Raw genomic sequence first — 17,305 nt, 5'->3', positions numbered from 1 at the left:
TGAGGTACTGAAGTCGTCGGAGATCGGTTGAGGGTATGGACAGCCGTTGCCACAGCCTCTCCCCAAAGTGGACGAGGAAGATCACGATGCTCCAGCATGGTCCTCGCCATCTCCACCACAGTCCTATTCTTGCGTTCTACAACTCCATTCTCTGAAGGTGATCCTGTATTGGCCAGTTCCCTCTTGATGCCATGATCTGCACAAAATCTGAGAAATATAGTCGAGGAGAATTCACCTCTGTTGTGGGTGTGCCTGTCAAATCCCCACGGATCCCCTCGTGATCGATCTTGGTTCGAAACTCGAATCGTGCAAACAAACGAACAACAAACAAGCAAGGGGGTGCAGGCCTGACTCACCTCCCAACCATGACAGCCGTGGGCGAGCCCACAGTCTTGGCTGTCCCCACCGAGCCACGAGCTGAGCTAACTAGGTTGACGTACTGACCAATCTCCTCCTCGCGACGTCCCATACCGCCACGAAGCTGCCCTCGCGGGCCTCGAGACTGCTGCCGGCCTCGGCTGCATAAAGCAGGTGCACGTCTGCACTAGATCCAGGCTCCAAGACCATAGAGCTCTCACAAACTCGCGAGACTCTCTATGATACAATAACTAACCTTGGCCACCCTTTTATAGGCTCTTGGCCGGTCATCGGGCGTCCACACTTGGCCGCCTGCCCGTCCATACTTGGGTGCCCGCCCGTTAGTATATCCCTAACTCAGCTCGTCAATCAGCCTGCCTAGTTCCAAGCTTCCCCAAGCCTCGAAACTAGTCTTGCATGCGTATAGCACACGGTAGATACCCACTGTGCACATGACATACTCCCCTTCCTCTAAGAGCTCACTCCTGAGCTCACTAAAAAGCCAGGGTAATCTCTCTGAAGAGAAGTCAATGTCTCCCATGTAGCGTCCTCCTCAACATGATCCTTCCACTTGATCTTGTATTCCGTGATAAGCGTATGACGCAATCTTCGTTCACGAAAGCCAAGAATCTTTTCAGGTTCGTGCGGAACAAATGTAATGTCCTGGACATCTATAATTTCTTGAGGAGTAACTAACTGATCTGCTCCACCCAGTACTTCCTTAAGTCTACTGACATGAAATACAGGATGAACTTTCACATGAGAAGGCAAATCCAATTCATATGCAACTGAACCAATCCGTCGTGTAACACGAAATGGTCCACAGTATCTAGGGGATAATTTCGGAGATCTACCTGTCCGTAAAGTCTCGGAATCTTTCGGAACTCGCAAATACACCATCGTGCCTTCAGAGAACTCTCTAGGTGAACGATGTCTATTAGAATAAAACCTGTCTCGGTCTTGAGCACTTCTAATAGATTCCTTTGCAACTTGTAACATTTCCTGCATATCTTGCAAAAAATTACGTGCTGCATCATGCTGAAGTCCTGAGAATCCTACTGTAACAGGTGATCTTGGTTGAAAACCATACGTAAGCATGAAAGGACTAAACCCTGTACTTGTATGCTTAGTACTGTTATAAGCAAATTCTAACATAGGAAGATAATCCTCCCATGAACTTTGTCTTTTGGATACATATGCTCGAAGCATATCCTCCAAAATCTGATTCACTCTTTCAGTCTGGCCATCGGATTGAGGATGATCTCAGGAACTCAAATTCAAAGTTGTTTCCAACTTCTCGAAAACAAGTTTCCAAAATTCACTCGTAAACTTAGAGTCCCTATCACTGACTATGTCCTGCGGTAACCCGTACAGTCTAAACAATTGCTCGATAAACTGCCGAGCTAATTGCGTAGCTGTCATAGTCTTCCGGGTCGGTAAAAATCTAGCCATTTTTGTCAAGCGATCTACCACAACCCAAATAGAATCGTGGCCTTGATGTGTTCTTGGCAATCCGGTAATAAAATCCATGGAAATACTTTCCCATTTATTACCTGGGATTTGTAAAGGATGCAACAACCCAGCCTGTCTAAAGCGTTCAGCTTTATTTGCCTGACAAATCTGACACTTGAGAACATAATCTTCTACATACCCTTTCATCTTCGGCCAATAAAAAGTGTGTTTCACTAACGATAGTGTCCTGTGTACCCCAGGGTGTCCAACAGAAGGGGCATCGTGACACTCCCTCAGAATCTTGGACCTAATGTCCGGGATCTATGGTACACAAATTTTGTCATTACGGAATAGTAAACCATTCCGAATCATCCACTGACCTCCTGCAGCCTGAATGGTAGACTGCACAGTCACCGAGTCTTGGTCAATCAATGAGCTCCCGTCTTGGATCTTCTGCCAAAATGGACCAAAATAACTATCAGTCCTGCAAAGCCCTCTCAATGACTGAAATAAGTCAGTAGAAATCTCGGTGAACGACAAAGTATTCACCTCTCTAATCCGACTAAGCGCATCTGCAATATTATTCATGGACCCTTTCCGATAACGGATCTCAAAATCAAAATCTTGCATTAACTCTGCCCAACGAGCTTTCCTGCCTCTCAAATACAACAAAACCGAGAAAAGAACGAAGTTGTTTCACTGTTCGTGGTATAGGCCAGTCCAAAACCTTCTGAACTCGGTCATAGTCAATGCTCAATCCATCTCTAGTGATCTTGTGTCCCAAGTAAATGATGTCGGTCATAAAGAACTCACATTTACTCAATTTAGCATATAGTCGATTCTGTCTTAAAAGAGATAAGACAATCGTGAGGTGTCTGACATGATCCTCAAGAGTACGACTATAAATCAAAATATCATCCAGGAACACCACCACAAATTTTCCCAAATGTTCACGAAAAAGATCGTTCATCATTTGCTGGAAAGTGGCTGGAGCATTGGTTAACCCAAAAGGTAATACGAGAAACTCGTAATGGCCATACCTAGTCCGAAAGGCGGTTCTTTCGACATGCCTTTCATGAATACGTATCTGGTGGTAGCCACTACGCAAATCTATCTTCGTGAAATATTTCGCTCCTGCTAACCGGTCAATTAGGTCATCTGATCTAGGGAGAGGATAACGGTTCTTAATAGTCAGCTTGTTCAATCTTTTGTAATCTATACACATTCTCCAAGTATTGTCCTTCTTTCTCCTAAGCAACACAGGTGCACCCCAAGGTGATTTACTTGGACGGATCTGGCCCATCCTCAAATAATCTGCGAGTTGTTTAGCCAACTCATCTTCCTCAGCTTGGCTCATCCTATAAGGTGGAATACTCACAGGATGAGCACCAGGGATCAAGTCAATACGATGATCTACTGCCCGTTCAGGTGGTAAACCCGATGGCAGTTCCTTAGGAAATACATCTTGAAACGAATCAAGTATCTTCTGTAATTCTTTGCTTTCAAACACACTTAATTCATTCACATCCAATGAAGGGATGAGAAAAGAAGAAAGTGGAATCAATACACAATGGAAAGCGATGTACAAAGAAGAATTCATTATATTTCCAAAATCAATTGTATTTACAAGAGGTCCCTGAGAGGGATGGATACAATCACCTAAAATACTATACTTGGTGTCCCTATGCTGAAAAGAAAAAATATGACTAGACCAATCTATCTGGACATCAAGAGTCTTAAACCACTCAATCCCTAATAACAAGTCTACATTTTCCAGATGCATAACATAGCATTCCAAAGTATCTTTGTAGTCCTGAATCTGGATTGGAAGCATCTCCACCTTGCGATCCCAAACTTGTCTGCCCGCAGGTAGACGTACCTCATAAGTATGGTCGCTGAGTGTCGTGTCAAGACTCAATTTTTGCACAAGTTTGTAGTTAACAAAGTTATGCGAACTGCCAGGGTCTAAAAGAATGTGAATTTTATGGCCATTCACTTCTCCATAAACTCGGAGAAGATCATGCATGCCAAATACTTTAGAATTGAACAGACAATCAGAACAAGTACTAGGGCGAGAAAGTACAGTAATTGACGTACCTGTCAAAGACAACTGGTTAGCTGCCTTTGGCTTGGGTCCTGCGTTTGACTTGGTACCCTTTTTCTTCGGGCACTCATTACGCATGTGTCCTTTTTCTTCGCAGATAAAACAACGTCCTTCCTTCTTGAGCTTTAAAGCCCTAAGGAGTCGTTTCTTCTTCGCTGGTGTCGAACTGGAATTCTTCGAAGGTTGGTCCGAAGACTTGCCTTCATTCATGTTAGCCATAGGTGCGGAGAACTTTCTTTTATGCTTGTTCCCTTGCTCGGTAACGGGTTTTGACTTGGAAGAGACCATCGTATCATCATAGATACGAGCTGAATGAATGGCCTCGTCCAAAGTTTTACATTTGTTATTTTTTACCTGTAATCGGTACGAGTCGGGTAAACCAGCTACGAAAAACCCCAAAAGAGTAGTGGGATCCATCTTTGTAGCTTTCATCTGCAAGTCACGGAACTTTTGGAGGTAGACCTCATAAGTGAGGTGCTGCGAGGTCATGGTCAAAGCTGAAAACCGGGCAACAACATCATAGTCATCCTCTTTCTTGAGGAATTCTTTCTTGAAAATGTCTTCGAATTGTGCCCAAGTCGTTGGCTTTGGGTTCAGTTCCTTCCACCAAAGCAAAGCTTTGCCGGACAGGAAACCTGCTGCTAACTGTATCTTCTTTCCATCATCATATGGATGAAACTGAAAGTGAACTTGCCACTTGTGTAGCCACGCGTCCACGATCTCCTTGGTTCGCTGCTTTTGCTCGCCCCCAAACGGTTCCGGAGTAATATTGGGGCCTAAAGCAAAAGCCAAGGTATCCATTCTCGAGAAAGTAGAGAGGGTAGTGGTCAATAGAGCGATGGAGTTCTGCAAAGCCTGCATCTGGGCTGCGATTTGTGCCTGACGTTCCGTCGAAGAAGCTTCGAGAGCTACTTTGAACTCTTGGAAATCTGATTTTGGCACAAACTCGTCAAAAAGATCGGCATCAGTGCCTTCCGTAGCCGGCAAGCCTTCGCGTTCCACGAGGGGCTCCAACTCTGATTCTTGGGTCGACATCGTGAAGAGGGTACGTGGAGAGAAAATTTGGTCTTTGCACAACAAAAGTGCGAGCGAACTTGAGAGCTTGAGAGCTTGAAAACTTGAGAACTTGAGAACTCGAGAGATGTGTGGCAAGAAGCCCACGTGAGGGGGTTTATAAAGGTTTCCCAAAAGCCCAAAAAAAAACTCGAAAAGCTAGGCTTAGCTTTTGCTTTAGCTTTTGTGTTTTTTTTTTTCGTGAATAAATATATATATATATATATTTTTAATATATATATATATATATATATATATATATATATATATATATATATATATATATATATGGATATATATATTCTCCTGTCTTAAAAAAAATAAACATCTTGAAACCTTTGAGAGGGGGGGTTCTTTTAAAACTTTTGGAAAAAAAAGTTTTAAGCTCCAAAAAACTGAAAGCTTTAAAAAAAAACGAAAGCTTTTCTTGGCGTTTTTTTTTTCTCCTCCCCCTAGATTCGCCCGTCGGTGAGCTGCCGGCGCATGCTTTTCGTCTGGCGCCTGCGTGTCCTGCATGCGGCTGTACCCGTGCCAACTCGCCAGCCTGCGCACCAGCCGGATGCGTTACCTGCGCTGGCCGCCTACAGGGCGTGGCTGGCGTAAGCGCTGGCCTGCCTGCGTGAGGCTACGTAGGCCTGGTTGGGGCGCCTGCGTAGGCCTGGGCGCTACCCGCCTGGCCTGTGCGCCGGCCTGGCCTGGGCACTGCGCAACTTGCTGGCCGCCTGGGTAGACATGGCCGCCTGGCTACGTGGCTGGCTGCCCTCGCACACTGAGCCGCCTGCCAACTTTATCGCTTGGACAGACTCGACCAAACGCCTGCACACCAGCGTTCGACCAACATGCCTCAATCGCTTCTTTCTCTCTCTCTCTCTCTCTCTCTCTCTCTCTCTCTCTCGTTCAATCAACGAAAAGCAAACTTGCTTTTTCGTTTTTCTGTTTCTCTCCCTGCAGGTTAAACGACTGCACGACCAAAACTTCTCTTCTTTGCAAAAGCAATCAACCCTTACTCAACCTACCATCTCCCATCAACATGGGGTTCTTTGATGAAGAAAAAACACATACAAAATCTGAAAACTGCAGTATGCACAGAAAAAACAGCAAGCTTTTTTAACACATACCGTTCTTCGACCTCTTCTTCTCTACCTACCGACTTGCTCGTTCACGAGGTATGCTCTGATACCACTGTCAAATCCCCACGGATCCCCTCGTGATCGATCTTGGTTCGAAACTCGAATCGTGCAAACAAACGAACAACAAACAAGCAAGGGGGTGCAGGCCTGTTATGTCATGTGCACAGTGGGTATCTACCGTGTGCTATACGCATGCAAGACTAGTTTCGAGGCCTGGGGAAGCTTGGAACTAGGCAGGCTGATTGACGAGCTGAGTTAGGGATATACTAACGGGCGGGCAGCCAAGTGTGGACGCCCGATGACCGGCCAAGAGCCTATAAAAGGGTGGCCAAGGTTAGTTATTGTATCATAGAGAGTCTCGTGAGTGGTCTTGGAGCCTGGATCTAGTGCAGACGTGCACCTGCTTTATGCAGCCGAGGCCGGCAGCAGTCTCGAGGCCCGCGAGGGCAGCTTCGTGGCGGTATGGGACGTCGCGAGGAGGAGATTGGTCGGTACGTCAACCTAGTTAGCTCAGCTCGTGGCTCGGTGGGGACAGCCAAGACTGTGGGCTCGCCCACGGCTGTCATGGTTGGGAGGTGAGTCAGGCCTGCACCCCCTTGCTTGTTTGTTGTTCGTTTGTTTGCACGATTCGAGTTTCGAACCAAGATCGATCACGAGGGGATCCGTGGGGATTTGACAGATGCGTATAGCACACGGTAGATACCCACTGTGCACATGACAGTGCCCGCCCTGTATAGGTGTTTTATCATTTTTCCTCTCCCCGTATTTTTTCCCCATTTTTCCATGGTGTGGATGGATGCCAGATGATTGGCAGGAGCCGATGGTGGCTGACCGACTACCTATTCTGCAGTCGTGGAGGTGCTCATGCTGGCCGACCTGTTTTACACAGTCGTGGAGATATTCTATGCTCGCCGACCTGTTTTACTCAGTCGTGGCGACATCTGTTGCTGGCCGACTGCTTTATGCAGTCGTGGAGAGCCATCATGCGCTGGCCGACTGCATCCATGGGGCATATAAATAGGCCCCATGCTCCTCACCATTGTATCATTCAATTTTGTGCGGGATCTTGTGTATAGAGAAGAGTTTACACGCCTATCTCTCAGTGTCTCTTCTGCTGTCTACTTTCTGCATTCTACTTGCTCTTGTGGACCCAAGTTGGGTTATCATTTCCGCTGCATATTTTGACATATTTTAGCAACATCTTCAAGAGCACATAGGACAAGAGAAATACTACACAGGGCGGCTAAACAAGGAGTCCTGTCCTTCTACTGAATAAGTAATGACAACACATTGTCCAATTAGCTTACCAGTCTTAATAGAAGTTGTTGCAAGCGGAAGCCTTCATGTTGGAAGCTTTAGAAGTGTTGATATCTTCGAACCCTGGGAAAGTTTCCCCTATGGTTCAACTTGAGAAAGGAAGGCTGAAATTAGGGTTTTCAGCAAAAAGACCAGAAATTACAGCAAAAATGAGAGCTGTTTTGTGAATTTCAGTCATTGGGAATGAGTTGGAGAGTGATTAGCACTTGGAAACACTCTTGGAAGCTTGGAAAACACCCTAGCAAGTTGGGTATGGCTATGGAGAGCTTGGAAATGGTGAAAAATGGTGGAAAAACAGAGTTTTCAGCCTCCAAAAATCCTCATGAAGAGAAAACACGAATTTTCTCTTAATAAGTAAGTGAATTGGGGTCCAATCAGGTGAAGGGAAATGGAGAGATGCCCATTTATGAGTAAAAAGGGAGGATCAGGTCCTGGACAAAGTAAGTGAATTGGGGTCCAATCAGGTGAAGGGAAATGGAGAGATGCCCATTTATGAGTAAAAAGGGAGGATCAGGTCCTGGACATTGAGTCTTGTCCGCCTCGGGACTTCAGTGAGTGTGAACTTGAAAGCGGTCATAATTTATAAGTGACTTTTGGGCGCCCAAACTTTAAAGAAGTGGGAACGCACTCACTTATAAATATTGGCTAAGTCCTAAGGGCTATTTCAGCCTAGATTGGGTAATACTTACTACCTGTTCACATGCCACACAACCATGTCAGCAGACAGTTTCACACGCACGATTCACGGGCGGGCGTCCCCTAGCCCGGAACTACACATAGGTCATGCAGGCATGAAAACAGCATGCAATTTCATTTGCAAGCAAGCACATAAAGATGCTATGCAATGCAGCATTGGCATGAGCAATTTCCGTTCATGAAACCATATAAGACCAGGCGTTTCCAAGCAAGTATATGCGATACCAGACCCAGTGGAAAGCCAATCCTCCAGGCGTTTCCGGGCATGTACACAAAGGCACAAGTCCCTGCGGAAAGCCAAGTCCTCCAGATATTCCGAGCATGATAACATCAAGTCCCAGCGGAATATCATATCCAACTATACAGCATGACACGTGTCAATCACATGCATAGGCACATTCAGTCATTGTTGGGAATGAGTTGGAGAGTGATTAGTACTTGGAAACACTCTTGGAAGCTTGGAAAACACCCTAGCAAGTTGGGTATGGCTATGGAGAGCTTGGAAATGGAGAAAAATGGTGGAAAAACAGAGTTTTCAGCCTCCAAAAATCCTCATGAAGAGAAAACACGAATTTTCTCTTAATAAGTAAGTGAATTGGGGTCCAATCAGGTGAAGGGACATGGGGAGATGCCCATTTATGAGTAAAAAGGGAGGATCAGGACCTGGACATTGAGTCTTGTCCGCCTCGGGACTTCAGTGAGTGTGAACTTGGAAGCGGTCATAATTTATAAGTGACTTTTGGGCGCCCAAACTTTAAAGAAGTGGGAACGCACTCACTTATAAATATTGGCTAAGTCCTAAGGGCTATTTGAGCCTAGATTGGGTAATACTTACCACCTGTTCACATGCCACACAACCATGTCAGCAGACAGTTTCACACGCACGGTTCACGGGCGGACGTCCCCTAGCCCGGAACTACACATAGGTCATGCAGGCATGAAAACAGCATGCAATTTCATTTGCAAGCAAGCACATAAAGATGCTATGCAATGCAGCATTGGCATGGGCAATTTCCGTTCATGAAACCATATAAGACCAGGCGTTTCCAGGCAAGTATATGCGATACCAGACCCAGTGGAAAGCCAATCCTCCAGGCGTTTCCGGGGATGTACACAAAGGCACAAGTCCCTGCGGAAAGCCAAGTCCTCCAGATATTCCGGGCATGATAACATCAAGTCCCAGTGGAATATCATATCCAACTATACAGCATGACACGTGTCAATGACATGCATAGGCACATTCCATAAGCCATGGACAGCAATCCAATATGTACATAGTGTGAAAGCAAGAGTGAACCATTCGGGTGGCCAAATGGTAACAGATTTCGACTCTCCCCACGTTCCCAGTGGACCGTCAGTTGGACGGGAATAATTACGGCATCCGGAAGGTTATGATGGAGTCTGTGCTGGAGTCATATGATTTTGCTGATTTTATCATCATCGGGGTTCCACGGCCGGAAGCAGAGGAAGGGGAGTTATTGTCGATGAAGAAGGACCGAGAGACACAGGCACACATGTGGGATCGTGTCAACGCCAGGGTCCGGTCATTTATTTTCCTCAACTGCACACCACAAGTGATCAATCATGTAAAGCACATGACCCTGGCCAGAGGCATATGGGAGCATTGTGTGGGTACCAAAAACACTATTGCAGGCACAAGGATACTACCAAATAAATACCAAAACTTGGGTATCCAAGCGCATCACAAAGTCCCCTAAGCTTGCACAAAGAAGGAAGCCTCAGTACCAAGCACATCGCCACCAGTTTATAATGTTCATCATAGATGGGTGCCTGTGCATGTGCTTCAACAACAAGAATACTATGATTGTAATTCCATCATATGGTTGCCAAAATCAAACAATGTGAAGAAAACCTCACCACCGACTTCAACCCCAACTGCAGACCCTTCAGCAGGAAGTCCTCGAGGTTGGGCAGGAGATATCATCTGAAGACATGGCCATCACTTTGCTATCCCACTTGCCTGCTCAGTATTCTACTTTCTACTCCTCGTTGATTACGAGTGGCAGGCTCAGCACCATTACCTGGGAGGAGCTTCTGCCAATGGTCTTGGACCAGGAGGAACGTTTCACGAACCCTCCTCACAGTAGCGGTTCGGAGGCCTTAACTGGCCAACGGTCGAAAGGCCGGACTAACAACAAGGGCAAAGGGAAGGCTTCACCGGAGAAGTCTTCTGAGAAAAACCTTGACTCAGAACGAGAGAAGCTGAAGGCCGAAAGATCCTGCAATGAATGTGGCGAGAAAGGCCACTATTGGAGGAAGTGTCCTAAGCGGACTGGGAAGAGTGCTGATTCATCAGCCTCAGCTGCAAAGACTCCTGCATTTGTGCACTTAGAGATGATGGACTCCGACGCTTCATCGTCTTCAAGCGAGGAGGTAGTTGGCTTCACCGCGAAGGATACCCGGGAATGGATTCTTGACAGTGGTGCTTCCAGGCATATGACTCCGTCCCGTGACTTCTTTTTGGATCTCAAACGGCAGTCAGGTCGCATCTTTATTGGCGACAACTCCACTATTCCGATACATAGTGAGGGCCGAATGGAGATTATTCCCGACGGCAAGGGGGGCAAGTATGCTTCCCGTGTTCTTTATGTCCCTGCTCTGGGTTTTCATCTTCTGTCAGTGCATGAAGTATGCAAGACTGGCTTTCGGGTGGAATTTGAGGAGCATTCAGTTGCTCTACGGGACCGTGAGACTAGCCAGGTTGTTTGGGAAGGCGGTGTGGAGAATGGTATCTACAAGCTCTCTGCACTCTCCATGGTGGCTATCTATTCTGCAGTCGTGGAGGTGCTCATGCTGGCCGACCTATTTTACACAGTCGTGGAGATATTCTATGTTGGCCGACCTGTTTTACTCAGTCGTGGAGACATCAGCTGCTGGCCGACTGCTTTATGCAATCGTGGAGAGTCATCATGCGCTGGCTGACTGCATCCATGGGGCATATAACTAGACCCCATGCTCCTCACCATTGTCTCATTCAGTTTTGTGCGGGATCTTGTTTATAGAGAAGAGTTTACACGCCTATCTCTCAATGTCTCTTGTGCTGTCTATTTTCTGCATTCTACTTGCTCTTGTGGACCCAAGTTTGGTTATCATTTACGTTGCATATTTTGACATGGTATCAGAGCCCTAGGCTCTTGATAGATCTTGGGAGTTTTCTGAGCAAGAGGGGGATAGTTAGGTTGCTGATTGGTGGACTGTTTTGGACTGTTCGGGAAGAGAAGTTGCAAAAGAAGGCGGGCTAAGGTGCTGGACAGCCACTTGCAGGTTTAAAGTTTTTTTTTTCCCACCCACCCACCCTTTTTTTTCAGTTACATCCCCGCGATGGCAGATTTGTTAGAGATGGCTGAGAAGTACGTGAAGATCCCGACTCTCCCCACGTTCCCAGTGGACCGTCAGTTGGACGGGAACAATTACGGCATCTGGAAGGTTATGATGGAGTCTGTGCTGGAGTCATATGACCTTGCTGATTTCATCATCATCGGGGTTCCACGGCCGGAAGCAGAGGAAGGGGAGTTACTATCGATGAAGAAGGACCGAGAGGCACAGGCATACATGTGGGATCGTGTCAACACCAGGGTCCGGTCATTTATTTTCCTCAACTGCACACCACAAGTGATCAATCATGTAAAGCACATGACGCTGGCCAGAGGCATATGGGAGCACCTGGCTTCTCTTTATAACAGGGTATCACCCATGAAAAGGATCTCCTTGGAAGTGCAGATGCGGGTTATGAACCCTGCAAAGTCCTCGACGATGCGGGAACACATTAACAAGCTGCAGGCCCTTCAACAGGAACTCCTCCAGGCTGGGAAGGAGATATCATCTGAAGACATGGCCATCACTTTGCTGTCCCACTTGCCTGCTCAGTATTCTGCTTTCTACTCCTCGTTGATTACGAGTGGCAGGCTCAGCACCATTACCTGGGAGGAGCTTCTGCCAATGGTCTTGGGCCAGGAGGAACGTTTCACGAACCCTCCTCACAGCAGCGGTTCGGAGGCCTTAACTGGCCAACGATCGAAAGGCCGATATAACAACAAGGGCAAAGGGAAGGCTTCACCGGAGAAGTCTTCTGAGAGGAAGCCTGACTCAGAACAAGAGAAGCTGAAGGCCGAAAGATCCTGCAATGATTGTGGCGAGAAAGGCCACTATTGGAGGAAGTGTCCTAAGCGGACTGGGAAGAGTGCTGATTCATCAGTCTCAGCTGCAAAGACTCCTGCATTTGTGCACTTAGAGATGATGGACTCCGACGCTTCATTGTCTTCAAGCAAGGAGGCAGTTGGCTTCACCGCGAAGGATACCCCGGAATGGATTCTTGACAGTGGTGCTTCCAGGCATATGACTCTGTCCCGTGACTTCTTTTTGGATCTGAAACGGCAATCAGGTCGCATCTTTATTGGCGACAACTCCACTATTCCGATACACAGTGAGGGCCGAATGGAGATTATTCCCGACGGCAAGGGGGGCAAGCATGCTTCTCCCTGCTCTGGGTTTTCATCTTCTGTCAGTGCATGAAGTATGGAAGACTGGCTTTCGGGTGGAATTTGAGGAGCATTCAGTTGCTCTACGGGACCATGAGACTAGCCAGGTTGTTTGGGAAGGCGGTGTGGAGAATGGTATCTACAAGTTCTCTGCACTCTCCTCGTTGACAGGTTCTCGGGTCGGAGATTTGTGGCACTTTCGTTTTGGCCACTTAAATGTGGATGCATTACAGCAAGCTTTCCAGATGGTGGTTTCGGGGGTGGCCCTTTAAAAGACCCTTCAAATAAAAAAAAGCTTACATCAAAACATTCAGTAAACTGACGACAGCCCTCTAGTTAGGCAAATTACTCAACAAGCCCCCAGAGGGGTGGGGCATGGTGGGTTCCTTGGGTTCCTCCAACGAAGGGAAGAGTTCCAGGCTCCAAGGGTACAAAAAAGCTACTACTCTGTTCCTGTAGCCCTGAAGGCATTCCAAATGGTCCCTAAGCAGGTGAATGAGATGCGTCGTTGCGTTCAAATGGCACCATCTCCACTGGGGAGTGGGCCCATGGGTCATGAGACTGCCCATCTTAAGTCCCAACTTCTGTCATACAATGTCAAATACTCTGGTTAGTGAACTTTTAATGCACAAGTGCATGTAGACAGCAAGACGATGAAAGAGCGTACTTGAAAGAACCAGCATTAGGCCATAGCACCCACGACCTCCCCCCCCCCCCAAAAAAAAAGACCCTCTCTCCCATCCCTCTTTTCTTTGCTAAGTATTTGCTTTACTGATATGAGAAATATATGAGATTATGAATGACAAGGACTCGAAAAGCTGAAAACTTTGTGATCGGTTGTTGCCTCAAAAATACCAAGCCAGAAACTCTTCTCCTCCAAGTCTGCTGGAGCTGCTGCTGATTTGAGAGGCTCTGAAGCTTCTGTTTGCTGCAGGTTCTACGCTATTTCTGGACACCCAAATGCTGTTCTCTACTGCTAGTCTGATGGGGCTGAGGGCTGAGGGCTGAGGGCTGCGCGGCTGAGAGAGAGCGAAGTGGTCATTTTATAAATGTTCATTAAATCTAAAGGACAAATTCACAGTGATCAGCCAGCCGTTTATTTCCATGGTTAGGGTGAAGGCACTTACTTGAACATCCTCATTTAATTCATATTCCTGCTTCCTAACATTAGAGAGCACAAGCAACGGAAGAGAAAAATAAAGGTACTCAAAAAAAAATTTGAAAGGGAGAAGCTCAAACCGAGGGTGGGGATTTCCCTTGACCACTTTCTGGCCATATTTCCGCCATCTATAGCCATCATCAAGAATGTCCACCTCACTTGTCGTCTGTACAACAACTCGAGGCTCTCGAATGGTTCTGAGTGGGGGGTTTGCAATCGGTTCCTTAGCCTTCTCAACTTTCCTAGATCCAAGTCAATTAGAAGGTAAAAAATTGATTACAAACAAGAAGAAGAAAAGAAGCTTGAGGACTCTTGAGCAAAATCAGTACTACCTGCGCTTTGAGTCTGACTCATCGTCACCACCGTTCTCCGCTTCGTCATCACTAGTTGAGCCCAAAGATGGTTCAGGGGTTCCCGATAAACCACCAGAAAAGGGGACCAACTGACCCCTTGTTGTAGGGTCTGCTGAGCCCCTCTCTCTATCAGTCTTACCTATCCCAAGAGAAGCACTGGGTCTCTCAAACTCCAATGCATGTGAAGCCTCTCTTCCCAATCCGTTTGCAGCATGCGTATTGCTCATTGCCATCCTGCGAGTAGCTTGAGGCTTTGGATGATTATGCTCTCCTTTATACACAATTTCAGTTATTTGTCCGTCATATGAACGCTCGACCTTTTTCTTCACAGGACAACTAGGGTGTGTACACTTGTAGTAACTGCGAGGGTATTCACTACCTTTCACCTGCTTCTGCCCATACTTCCTCCAGTTGTAGCCATCTTCAGAAGGCCTTTCAACCAAGTGTGGTAAAGGTTGTGCTGGGACCAATACTTGAGATGATAGGGCCTTTTCTGAAGGCTCTGTCGACAGCTCTGCTGCTGGTTCAAGAAGGCCTACTGAATTTGAAGGAAGCTTGGGACCATTGAATGAGGGGACCATGGCTGACGACACCAAGGATGAGAGTTCAAAAGTAGGAGATGTGCCGGCTCCTGGTGATTCAGATGATGCTTGCGACTGTGCTTGTGCCTGTACCTGTGCCAAGGCCTGCTGATGTGAAAGCCCGTAAGGACCCTGAAAAAAATCATCACTGACCGTGTTAAGATTTATTTAAAAGAAAAGACCCATCATTTTGAAACAAACTTCTAACACTGACGAAAATTGCCAAAAAGATAATCATACCATGCTAGCAAGAGGAGAATTTGGTAACTGTGGGAGAGGTTTGAAAACAAAAGTGGGACTGCCATCTTGTCCATAACTCCTCTCCTTGTAGCTATTAGCTGTTAACCCAGTGTCCTGAAGAAAAGGAGGAAAGAAGAATGTGCCTGTGGTTGGGGATGGTTCTGCCTGCAAGCCAATGACAAACCACAACACTAGGACCTAAATGATTCAATCACAAACATAAAGTTATGGCAGATGGAGCTAAATGATGGTAAGGCACATACCAAATGCAGCTGATATGATGCTAAGGCAAGTGCATGTACTAAAAAACAGCTCACCTGGCCTGTGGAGAAAAGTACAGGCGAGTCTAGGAGAGTAGTAGGACTGAGCCCTGGAGGGATGGTGAGATATGGCGAGCGAGGTATGGGGAGCCTGGGAGGCATCATGGACCTGAATCTGGCCGAGTTTGATCGATGTGGTGATCCTCCATCAGCACCACTGTTTCCTACTGCAGGCATGTTGTTATTTGCTGTTGATGGAAGGCTGGATGGAGTCATCAACCCATCTCCCATATAGGTAGCTGTGGGGGAGGTGATGGCTCCAGCTAGGAGCTGAGAGAAGGACTTGTAATCTCCAGCATAAGGGTCGTGGTCTGCAAAAAGACTAGAAACAAAGGTCATGGGGCTGGGGGTGGCAGCATCAGAGCCTTTAAGGAAGGCTTCTGCTGGGTTTCTTGAAGGTAGGGTTAAAGTTGGGCGGGCTGAAGGAGGCTTCGTCGTGACTGATGCCAGCCTACCTTCGTGTAGTACGTCTGTGCTACTTGCAGTCGTTTCCATTCTGTCGAATTTGCCCCCAAACTAGGGGCAAAAACACTGCCAAATTATCTGCACTGGTGACCTGAACTTCTGCTAAATTGGCTGCAGTCACCCAAAATTTGCCAGCGGTAGAGATCGCCTAACTCGGCAGAAAACACCAGCTAGATTGTCTGCAAAATCGCCTGGGCCAGCAAAGATTCTTATTGAGCGGAAATGGCAGACCCGTGCAAAACACGGCACCAAGATGAATATACCCTCTCGCTGACTGTGAAAAAAAACTCAATCCCCCTCTTTGTGCTGGAAAAAATCCCTGTATCACCGTCGACAAGCCTCCTGCTCTGTTCTCACAGAAATCACCAAAACAAAGGTATTAAATCGCCCGGATGATGCAATAAGCCGTGCAAAATCGCCCAGATACTGTGTTAAATCGCCCCCCAGATACGGCAGCAAGCTGGGTTTAATCGCCCACAAGCTTCTTTCAAATCGCCCACAAGCTTCTTTCAAATCGCCCACGTACAGCAAACCCACAAGGGTATGCGAAGCAGTCAAAACCCACCTGATGGGTGCGAATTCAAGGTCAGAAGAGAGATTTAGGGTAACCGGAAATGGTCAGGACAGTAGGTTAAGTAGGTTTTGCATCAGGTGGTGCCAAATTGCAATAATGGATATGTGTATGTATACATGTATGTGTGTGTATATATATATATCATGGGAGCTGTTGGGAAGAGCATAACAGTAACACAGTAAAAGGAAACAAGGAGCCCTAAGGCCGAGCACAAGGGGATGAGGTGGAACTAGAATCCAAATACACAACAAACACCATACCAGTAAAGAAGGAAAGCATCAATAGAAAGACAAATTTGGGTGAGATTCGGACTACAGAAACAAAAAAGATGAATGAGGGCAGTTGAGAAATGACAGCACAAGGGACCCCATTTTCTTAAAATAAGAGAGGCAAAAAAATGGAAAAAAAGCAGCACCCTTCCCTACAACTTACAAGGGACCCCCTTATATGAAAAGGTAATCAGATATCCTACAAAAAGACGTGGGTTTTTTCTTACCACCGAGAGGAGAGAAGCCGACATACACAATCTTGGAGAGACTCCCATGCCCACCCACGAAGTGGACTCGGGGGGAAGTCAAGGAAAACTTTTGATGATGCACCACAAACTTAAAAGAAGGAGGGTGAATTTATGATATTCTAATTTTCATGGCTTTTAAGACATGATCATGTCCCTTCATCCCCCGTTGAACCCTCGCATCTCTAGTGGGCGCAAGATATCCGACCCCATAAAAGAAGAGATCTCACTTGCTCATCCCTCGTTGATGGTGGGCGATATCCGACCCAATAAAAGAAGAGATCTCACTTGCACATCCCTCATTGTTGATGGTGGGCAATTTATCGGGTCCAATAAGACCACTGGTGTGCAAGAAGACGTATATGAAGTCTGTTAAGTGCCGAGAGCATCATGGATTACAACCCTTTGGGACAACCTTTTGGTAGGCCTCGTGGTACCTCACTTTAGCCATGAGATGCAATGATTATGAATTATTGCACACATGCTAATAC

The 17,305-nt window shown here is 46.7% G+C and overlaps 1 protein-coding gene across 1 annotated transcript in view; it reads right to left on the bottom strand.

Annotated features, from left to right (window-relative positions):
* Positions 1 to 16,603, bottom strand: part of LOC147613007 (putative WRKY transcription factor 3) — a 37,896-nt gene extending 21,293 nt beyond the window's left edge. Inside the window, exons 1-4 of the mRNA XM_086782307.1 lie at positions 15,259 to 16,603; positions 14,942 to 15,106; positions 14,100 to 14,833; positions 13,848 to 14,009 (exon numbers count right to left, since the gene is read on the bottom strand). Coding sequence (XP_086638433.1) covers positions 13,848 to 14,009; positions 14,100 to 14,833; positions 14,942 to 15,106; positions 15,259 to 15,756 — 1,559 coding nt within the window. The 5' untranslated portion in view covers positions 15,757 to 16,603. The remainder of the gene's footprint in view (positions 1 to 13,847; positions 14,010 to 14,099; positions 14,834 to 14,941; positions 15,107 to 15,258) is intronic.
* Positions 16,604 to 17,305: the final 702 nt, after the last annotated feature.

Source organism: Cibotium barometz, chromosome 44, assembly GCF_041138505.1.
Source record: "Cibotium barometz isolate CiBa-2024 chromosome 44, ASM4113850v1, whole genome shotgun sequence".
Taxonomy (NCBI): domain Eukaryota; kingdom Viridiplantae; phylum Streptophyta; class Polypodiopsida; order Cyatheales; family Cibotiaceae; genus Cibotium; species Cibotium barometz.
The sequence above is the reverse complement of the archived record's forward strand: the minus strand, read 5'-3'. Positions and strand labels throughout refer to the sequence as shown.